At 46.0% G+C, this 15,167-nt stretch overlaps 1 protein-coding gene across 2 annotated transcripts in view; it reads left to right on the top strand.

Annotated features, from left to right (window-relative positions):
* P2RX1 (purinergic receptor P2X 1) overlaps positions 1 to 15,167 on the top strand; it is a 149,252-nt gene that overhangs the window by 41,172 nt on the left and 92,913 nt on the right. For both annotated transcript variants that reach the window (XM_073665196.1, XM_073665197.1), the window contains exons 2-3: positions 11,432 to 11,579; positions 14,732 to 14,803. In XM_073665196.1, the coding sequence (XP_073521297.1) occupies positions 11,432 to 11,579; positions 14,732 to 14,803 (220 nt within the window). The remainder of the gene's footprint in view (positions 1 to 11,431; positions 11,580 to 14,731; positions 14,804 to 15,167) is intronic.

Genomic DNA, 15,167 nt, shown 5'->3' on the forward strand with positions numbered 1-15,167 from the left:
GCATCCACTGCTGCTTGTTTCTGGAAAACACCCATGTAGTTAAAATCCTCACCCCACCTGTAGATAAATTCCCAAAAGGTTATCATTTCCAAACTGGGGTCACTTGACGGGGGATTCTGCTCTTCTAGTACTTAGGGGCTCTGTGTATGATGTCCGCATACTATTCTAGGAAAATCTGCATTCTAGGAGGCAAATAGCGCTCCATCCCTCCTGAGTCTCACCGTGTGGCTAAGCAGTTCTGTACAGCCAAATATGGGGTATTTCTACATACAGCAGAAATTGTTTGACAAATTTTGGTGCTATTTTTATCCATTTCCCAGTGTGAAAATGTAAAATCTGGAGCTAAAACAAAACTTTGGTGGTAAAAATGTAATTATTCTTTCTTCAAGGCCCAAAGGTGTAAAATTCTGTGAGGCACATGTGGTGTCAACATGCTCACTGCACCCCTAGTTGATTTCATTGAGAGGTGTAGTTTGTAAAATGTGGTCTCTTATGCTGTTATGCTGTTTTGACACCTTAGGATATCTGCCAATGTGACATTACACCAGCAAAATATGAACTCCAATATGGCCCTTCTGAGCTTTGCACTGTGCCTCAAAAGTAGTTTTTGACCACATATGGGGTATCTGCGTGCTCAGGAGAAATTGCACAATAAATTTTGGGGTCCACTTTCTCCTGTTACCCTTGTGAAAATAATTTTGTGGGCTAAAATAACATTTTTGTGGAAAAAAAATAGATTTTTTTTATTTTCACAAGTCAACGTTATAATTTTCTGTGAAGCACCTGGGGCTTCAAGGTTCTCACCACACATCTAGATAAATTCATTGGGGGGGGGGTCTAGTTTCTAAAAAGGGGGCACTTGTTGGGCATTATCACTGTTTAGGCTCATCAGAAGCTCTGCAAACGCGACATGAGGCCCGTAGACCATTCCATCAAAGTCTGCATTCCAAAGCGTCACTCCTTCTCTTCCAAGCCCTGACGTGCATCCAAGCAGTAGTTTACTCCCACATACAGTACAGACCAAAAGTTTGGACACACCTTCTCATTTAAAGATTTTTCTGTATTTTCATGACTATGAAAATTGTACATTCACACTGAAGGCATCAAAACTATGAATTAACACATGTGGAATTATATACTTAACAAAAAAGTGTGAAACAACTGAAAATATGTCTTATATTCTAGGTTCTTCAAAGTAGCCCCCTTTTGCTTTGTTGACTGCTTTGCACACTCTTGGCATTCTCTTGATGAGCTTCAAGAGGTAGTCACCGGAAATGGTTTTCACTTCACAGATGTGCCCTGTCAGGTTTAATAAGTGGGATTTCTTGCCTTATAAATGGGGTTGAGACCATCAGTTGTATTGTGCAGAAGTCTGGTGGATACACAGCTGATAGTCCTACTGAATAGACTGTTAGAATTTGTATTATGGAAAGAAAAAAGCAAAGAAAAACGAGTGGCCATCATTACTTTAAGAAATGAAGGTTAGTCAGTGCGAAAAATTAGGAAAACTTTGAAAGTGTCCCCAAGTGCAGTTGCAAAAACCATCAAGCGCTACAAAGAAACTGGCTCACATGAGGACCGCCCCAGGAAAGGAAGACCAAGAGTCACCTTTGCTTCTGAGGATAAGTTTATCAGAGTCACCCGCCTCAGAAATCGCAGGTTAACAGCAGTTCAGATTAGAGACCAGGTCAATGCCACACAGAGTTCTAGCAGCAGACACATCTCTTCAACAACTGTTAAGAGGAGACTTTGTGCAGCAGGCCTTCATGGTAAAATAGCTGCTAGGAAACCACTGCTAAGGACAGGCAACAAGCAGAAGAGACTAGTTTGGGCTAAAGAACACAAGGAATGGACATTAGACCAGTGGAAATCTGTGCTTTGGTCTGATGAGTCCAAATTTGAGATCTTTGGTTCCAACCACCATGTCTTTGTGCGACGCAGAAAAGGTGAACGGATGGAATCTACACGCACTTTTTGTAGGTGTGCTTATATAAATAAAGCACATGATAAGATTTTGCATAATTTATAGACTGTATGTTTATGTAAAAAAAAGTTTAGAAATTAAAATGTTGTTTGCAAATATATTATTATCAAGTACAACTATACTATTATAAAGGCATATACTGTGTTCTCCCTATTACCCTAGGACTGAGCAAGGGCCCTCTTTCAATATGTCTTTTATTATAATTGAAAGCTCAGTAGTATACTGTGTTATGGGATTGATTCATAATTAAACTAACCTGAATCCCAAAAAACTGACCCAAATTATTTTCTTTGTTATAAAAACTAATTTATGAAAAAATAGTATACCACTATACTGTACAAGGGTCAATTAATATCAGTAGACTATGACAATAGGATACTACCACATTGTGTCTGAATAATACCACCATACTGATACAGAATGAAAACCACTGTACGAATACTGGTATTAATGTGGCACCCTGCTGTTCTCAGGTACCACAGGACCCAAAAGGGTGCATGGATGGACTTCTCCACAAGAGGCCTCATTACATACAGACACCTCCACCCTTCCACCTCATACCACCAGAGGGAGCCCTGATAGGGATATATATATGGAGGGTGGAGCCAGGCAGTTCAGTTAGTTGTTTAGTCAGAGAGTGTGCTGTCACTGAGAGCAGTGACGACGCAGCACGTCTGCTGCTGTATTGAGGACCCCGAGTGTGGCCGGAGGCAAGAAGGAGAGGAGAGAGGAGTTGAGGGGGCAGAGGAGCATCACAGGCTCACCCCAAGACACGAACCGGACACCGGGTCCGCGCCTACCGGGTCCTTTATACCCAGTAGGGATCACCGGCATACCAGGAGGACTACAAGTCCCTGGTCGACCTGAAGCTAAACCCTTCACAGGACTAGGAACCACGAAGGCCCCGGCGTCCAGGGATAGTGGTTGCCAGAAAAAGGTCCTACTACCAAGCAACAGGTGAAGGAACAGTACGACACAGAAGCTAGGCCCAGTTGCAGGCTGGCCAGGAGCTTAGAGAGAGGGAGACACGGACCAGGAGGCCTTATACCCGCTCACTGGGGAGAAGTCCTGAAGTGCACCCTTCCTACCGAGTACCCTGGACCGTACCTGACATCCACACCAGTAAAGGTACTGAAGTGAATCCCCTGTCTCTGTCAGTTACTCCTGCTTCGCCATCTCTCCTGCACTGCAAGCCCCAGCATCACCACCATTTGGACCTACACTACCCCGGGGGCCCGCTTTGCCTGTGGGGAGCAGAAACATCCCAGCTGCCATCCCATCACCCCCCGGAGGTCTGCAGCAGCACCGGTAACCATTACCGGAAACCACAAGTGGCGTCACGAGACACACTGTATACTAAAAACCCCTTTTTAAAGAGAGACCCAAAGTACGGGCTCGGGAGCTGACTGCCGTGACCTCCTAAACAAGGTAAAAGGCCCGGGTACTGAGTCCCCTGTATTCCCCCTGGGTGACACAGCTCTCTTTCCTGGCGTCACGAACAGGATTTCGTGCCCGTTGCCACCGGGTACTGTGTGCCGTATTTGAACTGTGTTTTAACTGTGGTGAACATCGCCGCCATTACCGCGTCGCCGCGCGGGAAGAAGAGGGGCATAACCGCGGGAACCAGAGAGGCGTGACTGTTGGAAGCGCGCGAAACTCAAGCCCCGCCTCGCACTCTGACGCAGCTCCAGGAAGCGTCAGGTCCTGGAAGGAGACCGTCATCTGCAGCCTACCTGATCAAATGAAAGAGAAGGTAGGCTACGGTTTACTAGGGGGGCGCAACCATGGCCGACGACCAGCAAAACGCCGGAGCACCGGTTAACGCTCCTGATGCTCAACTCGCGCCCTGCGCTGCTCAGGCCGGAGCGGCCGCCCCACCTGCAGGGGTCGTGACCCTGCCGTATATCCCTGGAGCAAAATGGCTTCCCCAGTATGACGGCAAACCAGATACCCTGTCTGGATTCAAAAGGAAAATATTCAGAGTACTGGATATGTACTCAATGACTGGTAAGCAGAGAGCCGCTGTTGTGCTGGGACAATTGACTGGTGCTGCAGAGCGGGAAGTTGAAACCTGGCCAGTCGCAGACCAGGAATCAGTATCCATTATCTTTAAGAGACTGCAAACTGTCTTTGAAAACCACACTGAGACAGATCTCCGGATGAGGTTCTACCACTGTACCCAGAAACCTGAGGACAGTATCCAGGACTACGCCTGGCGCTTACAGGAAGCCCTGCGGGCCCTGAAACAGGTTAGTCCAGCCAGCATACATGGTGAGGACAAAATGCTGACAGAACAGTTCATCCAGGGGTTGAGGTCCCAGGAGGAGAGCAGAACCGTACGGTGGTGGGCCTTAGATCATCCAAATGCCACCTTTGACACCCTGAAGGACATGGCTATTAAGGGTCTGCAGCCCCTGGAACCAACAGATACTGCTATCCAGCGTTACCAGGGTGGGGCCACCTGAGTGCCCGCAGCACCCACTGCTCCTTCATTAACGGCTGAAACAAAGATGCAAACAGTGCCCCATAGCGAGCTGGACAGCCTGCGCTCTGAAGTGCGTCAGCTAAGTAAAACCCTGACCACTGTCCTGAGCACCCTGCAGCTACAGACGGAGCCTGAGCCGGAAGGAAGGATCCTACTCGCCGACAGTCCTGAGGATGAGGAGAAGAAGGAGGACAACGCCACCTCGTGGGAGGACCAACGACAAACGTCGCCCTCCAGGAGACTTCATCTGCTGCCGTTTCCACAAGGCAGGCCACACCGCGCGGAACTGTCCTTTAAATGGGCAAACCCTGGGGCCAAGGGCCGACACCCAGGAGTAGATCAATCAGGCCCATCAAGCTGGTACGACCGATTTGTAGGAGGAAGGCCTTTCCTGTCCATCGTGCTGGACGACATAGCAACACCTGCATTACTGGACACCGGGTCACAGGTAACCATCATACCTGACATCCTCTACAAAAGGTACTGGTCCCTAGATGAACTCCATCCGCCAGCCCCAAATCTCTCTGTGTATGCATCCAATGGCCTTCCTCTTAATCTAGTAGGGGTTAAGAATGTGACAGTGAAGGTGGGGAGAGCGGAACTAAAGGGCCAAAGGCTGATTGTAGTGGAGTCTAACCCTGGTGATACGGACTTGTATATGATACTTGGTACAAATATTGTTGGTAACTGTTTGGGAGAAGTGCTGTTCTTACTCCAACAGATGGCTGACACTGCCAAACCTGGGCAGAGAAAGGTGCTCCAGAAGGAAATTCGAGCCCTACTGTACCAGCAGCAGGTAAAACTAACAGGTGGTGAGATTGGTAATGTACGGGTGACAGACCTGATACCCATTGTGATTCCCCCAATGAGTGAAATGCTGATTTGGTGTAGGGCAGCAATAGGTCTCAAGGGACAGAACTACCAGGCGGTAGTGGAGCCCATTAGCTCAGGGCACAGACCTACACTCCTAACTGCTAGAGGGGTAGTTGATGTACGCCGTGGGAGGGTACCTGTACGTCTCCTAAATTGTGGGGAGGAGGAAGTCAAATTGCCAAGATACGCCACTGTTACCAGATTTTATACTGTGAATAATGATGCCATACACACAGTGGAATCCTTGACCCCACCAGATACAGTGGAGGACAATGACTCCGAAGCTCAGCTGGAGGATTGGTGTCAACAGCTCCATGTTGGAACTGACGCAACTCCTGTCCATCAAATACACGGTGTCTACAGAGTTGTTCAGGAATATGAACAAGTGTTTAGTAAACACCCACTTGATTTTGGTAGGGTTAAAGGAGTACAACACCACATACCCACCGGTAACCATCCACCCATTAAAGAGCGTTACAGACCCATACCACCAGCACATTACCAAAAAGCCAAGGAAATGTTGCATGACATGAAAAAGGCAGGGTAATAAGGGATAGCTGTAGCCCCCGGGCAGCTCCCCTGGTCCTGGTCAGGAAAAAGGACGGTAGCATGAGGATGTGTGTAGATTATAGACAAATTAATCGAATAACGCATAAAGATGCATACCCTTTGCCCCGTATAGAGGAATCCCTGGCTGCACTAAAATCTGCCAATTACTTCTCTACATTGGATCTCACTAGCGGGTATTGGCAAATCTCTGTTGCTGAGGAAGACCGGGAGAAGACAGCCTTCACCACCCCGATGGGACTGTGCGAATTCAACAGCATGCCATTTGGACTCTGCAACGCACCCGGAACGTTCCAGAGGTTGATGGAGTGTCGCTTGGGAAACCGTAACTTTGAGACAGTGCTGCTGTACCTGGATGACGTTATCGTGTACTCTAGGACGTATGAAGACCATCTGAAGCTCCTGGCGGAGGTATTTGAAGCATTGTCCCGGTATGGGATGAAACTAAAACCTTCTAAGTGCCACCTGCTCAAGCAGAAGGTTCAGTACCTGGGACACGTGGTCAGCTCAGAGGGAGTAGCACCAGACCCGGAGAAGGTCACTGCCATCCAGAAGTGGCCTGAACCGAGAAACATCAAGGAAGTACGTCAGTTTCTGGGACTGGTCGGGTACTACCGGAGGTTCATAAAGGATTACACCAAAAAGGCAGCACCTTTACAAGATCTCCTGGTAGGACAGTCCAAGAGAGGTAAAAGTCCCCCATTCCAGTGGGGTAAGGAACAGGCTGAATCCTTTGCCGAAATGAAGGTAGTCCTAACTGGTGAAGAAATCCTGGCTTACCCTGACTACAGCCAGCCTTTCCCGTTGTATACCGACGCCAGCAACGAGGGACTGGGAGCTGTGTTGTCCCAGAAGCAAAACGGCAGAGAAAAGGTAATTGCTTATGCCAGTCGGAAGCTTCGCCCTACTGAAAGGAACCCGGAGAATTACACTTCCTTCAAGCTGGAGTTCCTGGCCTTGGTCTGGGCTATCACTGAAAGATTCAAGCATTACCTAGTCTCAACTAAATTCACAGCCCTTACCGACAATAATCCCTTGACACACCTGGAGACAGCCAGGTTGGGAGCCATGGAACAGAGTTGGGTGGCCAGACTGTCGAATTATCAGTTCATGATCAAGTACCGGGCAGGTCACAAGCATACCAATGCTGATGCCTTGTTTAGAATGCCCTACCAGTCGGACACCGAGGATGAAGTGGATGATCTCGAAGAAATTGAACTACCTGCTTTCCACAGAAATGGAATGTTCCACGAACAGCACGCCTCCAGAAGATGTCATGGTAGGACGTCAAACCCTCTACCCCATCACAGCTGGAAGGAGACCCAGGACAGTGACCCGGTTGTCAGCCTCATCAAAAGACTGATAACCCAAGAAGGTTCTCACCTGGAGAAGAATGCTCCCCCACAAGCCAAACACCTGTGGAATGAGACAAACTGGCTGTTCATCTACAGAGAGAAGCTGTGCAGAAGGTATGTCAACCCCAAGACCCATGAAATGGTGTGGCAGATTGTTGTACCTAGGACAGATATCCAGATGGTGTTAGAGGCCTACCACAACCAAGCAGGTCACTTTGGCTGGAAGAAGCTGGAAACCCTGCTGAAGGACCGGTTCTATTGGGTTGGAATGCGGAGTTCCGTAGAAAGGTGGTGCCGGAATTGTGGACCCTGTAGCCTCAGAAGGAAAGACTACAGCCAGAAAGTACCCTTGCAGTCCATCAAAACAATCCAACCCCTGGAGATTGTCGCTCTGGATCACGTCAAACTGTCACCCAGCAGATCAGGCTACTCCTATGCCCTGACCATGGTGGATCACTATTCCCGGTTCCTGGTGGTAGCCCCTGTCAAGGACCTGACAGCAGAAACTGCAGCAAGAACGTTCCAAGCCTACTTCTGCAGACCCCATGGATATCCGGAAAAGGTGCTCACAGATCAAGGCCCTGCTTTCGAAGCTGAGCTATTCAAGGATGGATGCAAGAAGATCCAGACTACGCCGTATCATCCGCAAACCAACGGTATGTGCGAGAAAATGAACAACATCGTTATAGACCTGTTGAAAACTCTACCTTTGGAAGAAAGGAACCAGTGGCCAGAAAAGCTACCTGACCTAGTGGACTTGTATAACCACATACCCGTGAGTTCTACTAATTGTACCCCAGCGTACCTTATGAGAGCAAGACCTGGAAAATTGCCCATGGACCCAGAGCTCGGAGTGGTAGAACCTGCTGCAGATACGTCCACTGAAGACTGGGACACAAGTCGGCAAGAGCAGTACAGGAAGGTACAGGCCTGTGTCGAAGACAGTCTAAACAAGGTGAGGGAAAGACAGGAAGAACAGTATAACAAACATGCACCAGCAGCACCCTTGGCACCTGGAGAGATAGTGCTAAAGCGGAAAAGAAGAGGTCACAAGCTCGATGACCAGTGGGAAAGAGAGCCCTACACTGTGTTAAAGTCCAGATTTGACAACAGTAAAACTTGCCTGATTAGTAAGGATGGAGGTAAGACAACCGCAACATTCTCAAGAGACCACTTGAAGGTGTGCCCAGGTCTACTGAAGACAACGGAGGAAGAAGTACCTCCTATAGCACCGGAAGAACCCAAGGAAGATGTGCTTCACACAGTTCTAGGAGAATTCCTTGCGGACTGGCCTCAACTTGATGGAGCAGTTATTATACCAGTAATACACTTCTATCAACCACAAGAAGAACCTGTGAGCACCCTAGAGGAACCTGCTCAGGAACAGAAAGAGTCCCCGGTCAGAGGAGGATCACCCGTTGAAGCATAGCCTGAAGGCCCAGTTATCAGTGCACTTGCCTGTCCCATAGAGAGATTGAGGCAGTTTTATAATCTACCAGCACGTACACCTGGTAGGTTAGCAGAGAGTGCATGCACAGACACCAGTATCACCCCAGTGCTACGAAGGTACACACGCAGCACACAAGGCCAAATCCCTACCAGGTTTAGGGATTAAAATACAAAATGCCTAAAGTGTAAATAGTTACCCAGTTGGGTATTGCCTATTGTTTATTGTGTAAACTGAAAATAATGTGTGCCTGTAGTTACCCGTCAGGGTACAGAGACTTGTAGGCTGAGGACTGTGAGCAGCCAAAAACTGTGTTTGTAAATAGTTGCACTCATCAAAAGTGCCCCCTTATTTGACCACTGAACAAAAACCTGGTTGGCATGGCCGAAGACGTGGTCCAACACCTGGATCACTTATGCCCTGTAGCCACGCCCAGGGCCTACGTTGAGGGTTTTTGGGCGGGTCCCTCATGTTACTCATTTTGCACTTTCATCGGTGAAATGGATACCGGGTTACGGGACTTACTGTAACTTTATTATTGTTATTGTTGTTACCTGTGTTTTAAAAAAATAAAATGCTTCAGTCCAGGAGTACTGAATTGTACTAGGGGGGAATGTGGCACCCTGCTGTTCACAGGTACCACAGGACCCAAAAGGGTGCATGGATGGACTTCTCCACAAGAGGCCCTCATTACATACAGACACCTCCACCCTTCCACCTCATACCACCAGAGGGAGCCCTGATAGGGATATATATGGAGGGTGGAGCCAGGCAGTTCAGTTAGTTGTTTAGTCAGAGAGTGTGCTGCCGCTGAGAGCAGTGAAGATGCAGCACGTCTGCTGCTGTATTGAGGGTCCCGAGTGTGGCCGGAGGCAAGAAGGAGAGGAGAGAGGAGTTGAGGGGGCAGGGGAGCATCATAGGCTCACCCCAAGACACGAACCGGACACCGGGTCCATGCCTACAGGGTCCTTTATAACCAGTAGGGATCACCGGCATACCAGGAGGACTACAAGTCCCTAGTCGACCTGAAGCTAAACCCTTGACAGGGCTAGGAACCACGAAGGCCCCAGCGTCCAGGGATAGTGGTTGCCAGAAAAAGGTCCTACTACCAAGCGACAGGTGAAGGAACAGCACGACACAGAAGCTAGGCCCAGTTGCAGGCTGGCCAGGAGCTTAGAGAGAGGGAGACACGGACCAGGAGGCCTTATACCCGCTCACTGGGGAGAAGTCCTGAAGTGCACCCTTCCTACTGAGTACCCTGGACCGTACCTGACATCCACACCAGTAAAGGTACTGAAGTGAATCCCCTGTCTCTGTCAGTTACTCCTGCTGCGCCATCTCTCCTGCACTGCAAGCCCCAGCATCACCACCATTTGCACCTACACTGCCCCGGTGGCCCGCTCCGCCTGTGGGGAGCAGAAACATTCCAGCTGCCATCTCATCACCCCCCGGAGGTCTGCAGCAGCGCCGGTAACCATTACCGGAAACCACAGGTGGCGTCACGAGATAAACTGTACACTAAAAACCCCTTTTTAAAGAGAGACCCAGAGTATGGGCCCGGGAGCTGACTGCCGTGACATCCTAAACAAGGTAAAAGGCCCGGGTACCGAGTCCCCTATATTCCCCCTGGGTGACACATCAGCACAATACAATGATCATATAGTGATAGATACCAGTTATTTACAGGCAGATTACAGAGCATATTAGTAAATGCAATACAGTAAAATCCTTTTGCTCAGAGATGATAGTTTCTCTGATTGAAGTAATTCATTTTCTTTTTTGTTCTCCATCTGGCACAGACCTCCAAGATGACTTCTTCCAACCATGAATTGTCTATATGGATGTTGCTGCCCGGAAACCATTAATTCTTTTTGTTTTACAGTACCGTCGCCACTTATTTTACACCCTCAGTTTAACTACCCATGCTACCACTTCTTTACTGGGTACCATCCTTCTGCTTTTCCCATTACTTTTATTTTTGATATTCCTCATAGGTATAGTATTCAACTATATCTGTTTACTGAGGGAACTGCTGTAGGGAACCTGCCAGTCAAAAACCGTGGAATGACATCGCTTTGGCATAATGACATGCCAAATTTCCCTTCTCATAAAGTGATGGCATTTCATTAAGTTATGCCATCATGGGGCAGACATACCTTTGGTGCAATCGTACAGGTGCCCAGGAGATAAGGGGCCCTCTTCCACCTCCTAATATACATACATGGGTGCATTATGATGAGCTATTGGTTTGCAAAGGGCCCATATACGGTTCTTGCACTGAGGCCCTGTTCTATCTGTGTGCACTCTTGATGCCATCACTCCATAGTTATTAGGGATCCCATGTTGAGAAGGAAGGGGCCTCAGCAATAGTTGATTGGCTGATGTCACCATTGCAGTCTGTCCACAAAGACTGGGGGCAGATGTGAGATTCGGAGAGGCAGTGCTGGACCTGTAGTGGATAAATAAAGCCAATTTTATAATTTTTATTGTGGGCACACAAGAGTAATAAAAAAAGTAAACTCCATTAAAGTATGCTTAGTTTGCAAAAACCAACATGTTCACACTGTACTGAAGCAGCAAACCAAATACAGAAGTATTACAGTATATACTGCAGATTGCACATTGATCCCCCTCTTCACATATATAGATTTATTGATGTAGTTACTGCCGTATGTGTAACTATAACAGTGTTAACAACACTTTACTCTTGTTGCATTTAGATGGGTGTTCTTGTATGAGAAAGGCTACCAGACTATGGATGACATCATCAGCTCTGTCTCTGTAAAAATGAAGGGCATAGCAATTACCAATATTTCTAACATGGGCACAGAAATCTGGGACGTTGCTGACTATGTTTTCCCTCCGCAGGTAAGATATGGGTTTTTTTATTGATTCCATAGACTTCTGCATACTTTAAAGGGGTTGTCCAGCCTTCTGCTAAAAGTCTGCTGCCACTATATGACTACAAACTTCTGAATCCTTACTGTACACGCACCATACGCTGTCAGGGTTCTACAGTCTTGCAGCGGTGGGCGGTCATGTGACCGTAAGTATGCAATCTTCATACTTCCGGCCACCTTTCGACTAGACGTGCTCAGCCTCGCTCAATACAAATGAATTTAACAAGGCCGAGCATGTCTATTTGGCACATGACCACTTTTATGCAAATTGCATACTTGCAGTGATGCGAGCGCCTACTCCCGACAGCAACAACAGAGAATCCTGACAGTGCACAGTGCGCGTGCATTAAGAATTCAGATGTCGGCAGTCACATATAATGACTGCAGACTTTTAGCAGAAGACGGAACAACCCCTTTAAGAATATACAGGGGTATACAAAATAATTGAAACATCCAATGCCAAATAGTGCAAAATTTGAGGTAACCAAACCATAATGAAAAATTGCTTTACAAGTGAAACTTACTTTTTACCCTTGAGGTGTCCATACTTTGTGCTGATAATAATGAACGCATACACTTTCCAACAACCTTTAAGGTCCTGATTCATCAAAATGTTTACGCCAGAGAAAACACTGAACAGTGGCAGAATTTTAGTGCAACGCAAAATTGCACAACAATTTAGAGTCTTAGGCCACGGCCCCACAATCAGTATTTGGTCAGTATTCAGTCAGTATTATTTCTCAGGAGTGGGAGCCAAAACCAGGAGTGGGTGATAAATGCAGAATTGGTGACTTGTTTCTATTATTCCTTTTTTCTGATTGTTCCTCATCTGGTTTTGGCTTCCACTCCTGAGAAAAAATACTGACCGAATACTGACCAAAAACTGAGAGTGGGGCCGTGGCCTAATGTGAGTTTTCTGTGTGGAATTTACCTGTAGACTTACATTAGATGCGGAAAATCTGCAGGTAAAAAATGCACATGCATTTTTAGTGCGTTTCCATGGTGGAAACGCATCAAAAATACATGTGATTCGCACCTAAATTTGTCAAAAACCAGGAAGTTTTAAAAACAAAGCGGCTTTATTTAAAGCATGACACACCAAACAGAGAGAAAAAAATGCAGCGTCAAAAACGCAATACAAATGCATGTTAAAAAATGTACGAAAAAAACACAATTAAAAAAACGTAAGCAACCTAATTTAAATAACAGGTGCAAAAATGGTGCGGAAATTCTCTGACGTCAAAAACTCCGAAATACTGATCGTGGGAACGTAGCCTTACTCCAGTGTCTGACTGGCGATTTTAGAAATCTCATTCATTTTTCTGCTGCTGTAAAATTCTGCCTTTTTCTGCCTTAAAAAACATGCTGAAAAGAACTTAGCAAACTTGGTGTGATGAAGCCTATAGATTAGGAGGCACACACCACTTTTAAAATACACCTGACTGGTTAAGAGGTGTGCGCCTCTTAATTAATTAGGCACCTCTGACTTCATCACGCCCCTCATCAAGATTGGCTTGAACAAAGCAGGGCTTGATAAGTCAGGGACTGAACATTTTGGTCCTGATTCATCAAGACCGGCGTTGTTCACACCAGTCTTGATGAGGGGCGTGATGAAGTCAGAGGGGCGTGATGAAGTCAGAGGTGCCTGATTCGTGAGCCTGTTAATGAATCAGCAACATCTTAAAAGTGGAATGTGCCTATGAGAGACTGGAATAAAATTTGTCACAACTAGTCATGATTTAAATGAACTGTGGCATCACACCCAGTACTGCCCCAGATCTACCCATTGTGGGGGAGCTGGACAAAGCTGGAGTGAAAAACCCAAAAGACTCAAAATTCCTGTGCAAATTCGCATTGTATAAAAATGTTGCGACTTTTGAAACTGTTTGAAGACAGATATCTGTCGTTAACACCTTGATAAATCAAGGCTTGTGTTGTAGCACAGAGTGGAAAAAAAATGTAGGTTCTTTTGAAAAACGTTTGAATTATAGACAATAGCCCAATGCCATAGAGTAGTTCTGCGTCATTTTTGCTGCATTTTTTTTTCCATAGTATAAACCACTGATAGTCTCCAGAAAAAAAGCCGCTGCAATTCTGCATGAAATTCTGCGTTTTTTATGATGTTTTTTGCTTCTCAGCTTCATTTATCTCAATGGGAAAAAAAAACAATAAAAATACTGAAAGAACTGACATGCTGCTTTAAAAATGTAATGCGTGAATGAGATTTTAGAAATCTCAATTCATTTTTCTGTTGCTGTAAAATTCAGCATTTTTCTGCCCTAAAAACAGATTGAAAAAACGCAGCAAAAATAGTGCAAAAAAGCCAATAAAATAGCCAAATAATTATGTTTTATACTATAAAACCATTTTTGAAGACCACCCTTTTTTCAGTCTTGATTTCCTAAGTAAGATTTTCATTACCACTATAAATTGTGCATCTTGGCGAGGGGTAGGCACAAAACAGACAAAAAAGAGCCCTGTGCAAGAACAGTATATGGGCCCCTCTTTGTATCTGTGACAAAGCAGATTGCTATCTTGGAGGTGGAAGTGGACCTCCTTACATCTTGGGCAGCTGTTTGGCTGCACAGGTAGCACTTATGGTATGACCACCCCTGAGTCTGGCTATATTTTATGAAAATACCACTGATACAAGACCACTTGCAATGTAAAGTGGTTTTATTGTATTTTTTTTTAACAGATAGAAAAAAATATAGATAGATGCAAAATAGGGATGGTGCTAATGGCAGAGACATTAAAATACTGGTGGGGCCATGAAAATCAGACCTTGTTTCCTCTGTGAGGCTTGTACAGGATAGTGCTTAACTATCTGCATTGTATATTATGTCTATTTGTGGGAAGAGGGTTATTAGGTAAATCATGATAATCCTATAGAAATTCTAATCTGTATCGTCTCTCAATGGCACTGACGTAAACCTCTAAATATGAGGCCTCTTCCCCAGCACAGCTTTCATGTGTTGGCTTCCTGTAAAGCAGCCCATAGATCGTCTGCTCGGATCATGCAAGAGTTGCGTTTACATTCCATCTAAATGACTAACTTCTTTTAGCAGCAGAAGCTTTCCACGTTCTGCTAACACATGTTATTCTCTGCTTTACCAACAGGGTGACAGCTCTTTTGTTGTGATGACTAACTTCATAATTACTCCGGAGCAACAAATGGGAAAGTGTAATGAGGTATCTATCAGCAACAGATCATGGCAGCACAGGTTGATTTGATATTGTAGGATTTATTTTTTCTTTCTTTTAGTGGTGTGATTTTTGTTTTCTCGCCTGCAGCCAGAATTTTTCTTGCTTCCCATGCAAACTAAACAGGACCATCTAAGCTACATGCAGCTTATGCAAAAGTGTTCAAAAAGTGACTTTTCACTTCCATTGACTTTCACCTCAATAGGATTGAACAGCGAATATTGGGTAACTGGCAAGGTTGTCACTCACTTGTGTAGCTGAGCAGAGCGTCACTTATGCAGTCATATCTCACCATGCTGTACATGCAAATTCAAATGCTAAATACCGTGCCTGTCTAAGGTAGTCTTTCAGC

The sequence above is a fragment of the Phyllobates terribilis genome, unplaced genomic scaffold (assembly GCF_046119375.1).
Source record: "Phyllobates terribilis strain yellow unplaced genomic scaffold, ASM4611937v1 Scaffold_2__4_contigs__length_985480577, whole genome shotgun sequence".
Lineage (NCBI taxonomy): Eukaryota > Metazoa > Chordata > Amphibia > Anura > Dendrobatidae > Phyllobates > Phyllobates terribilis.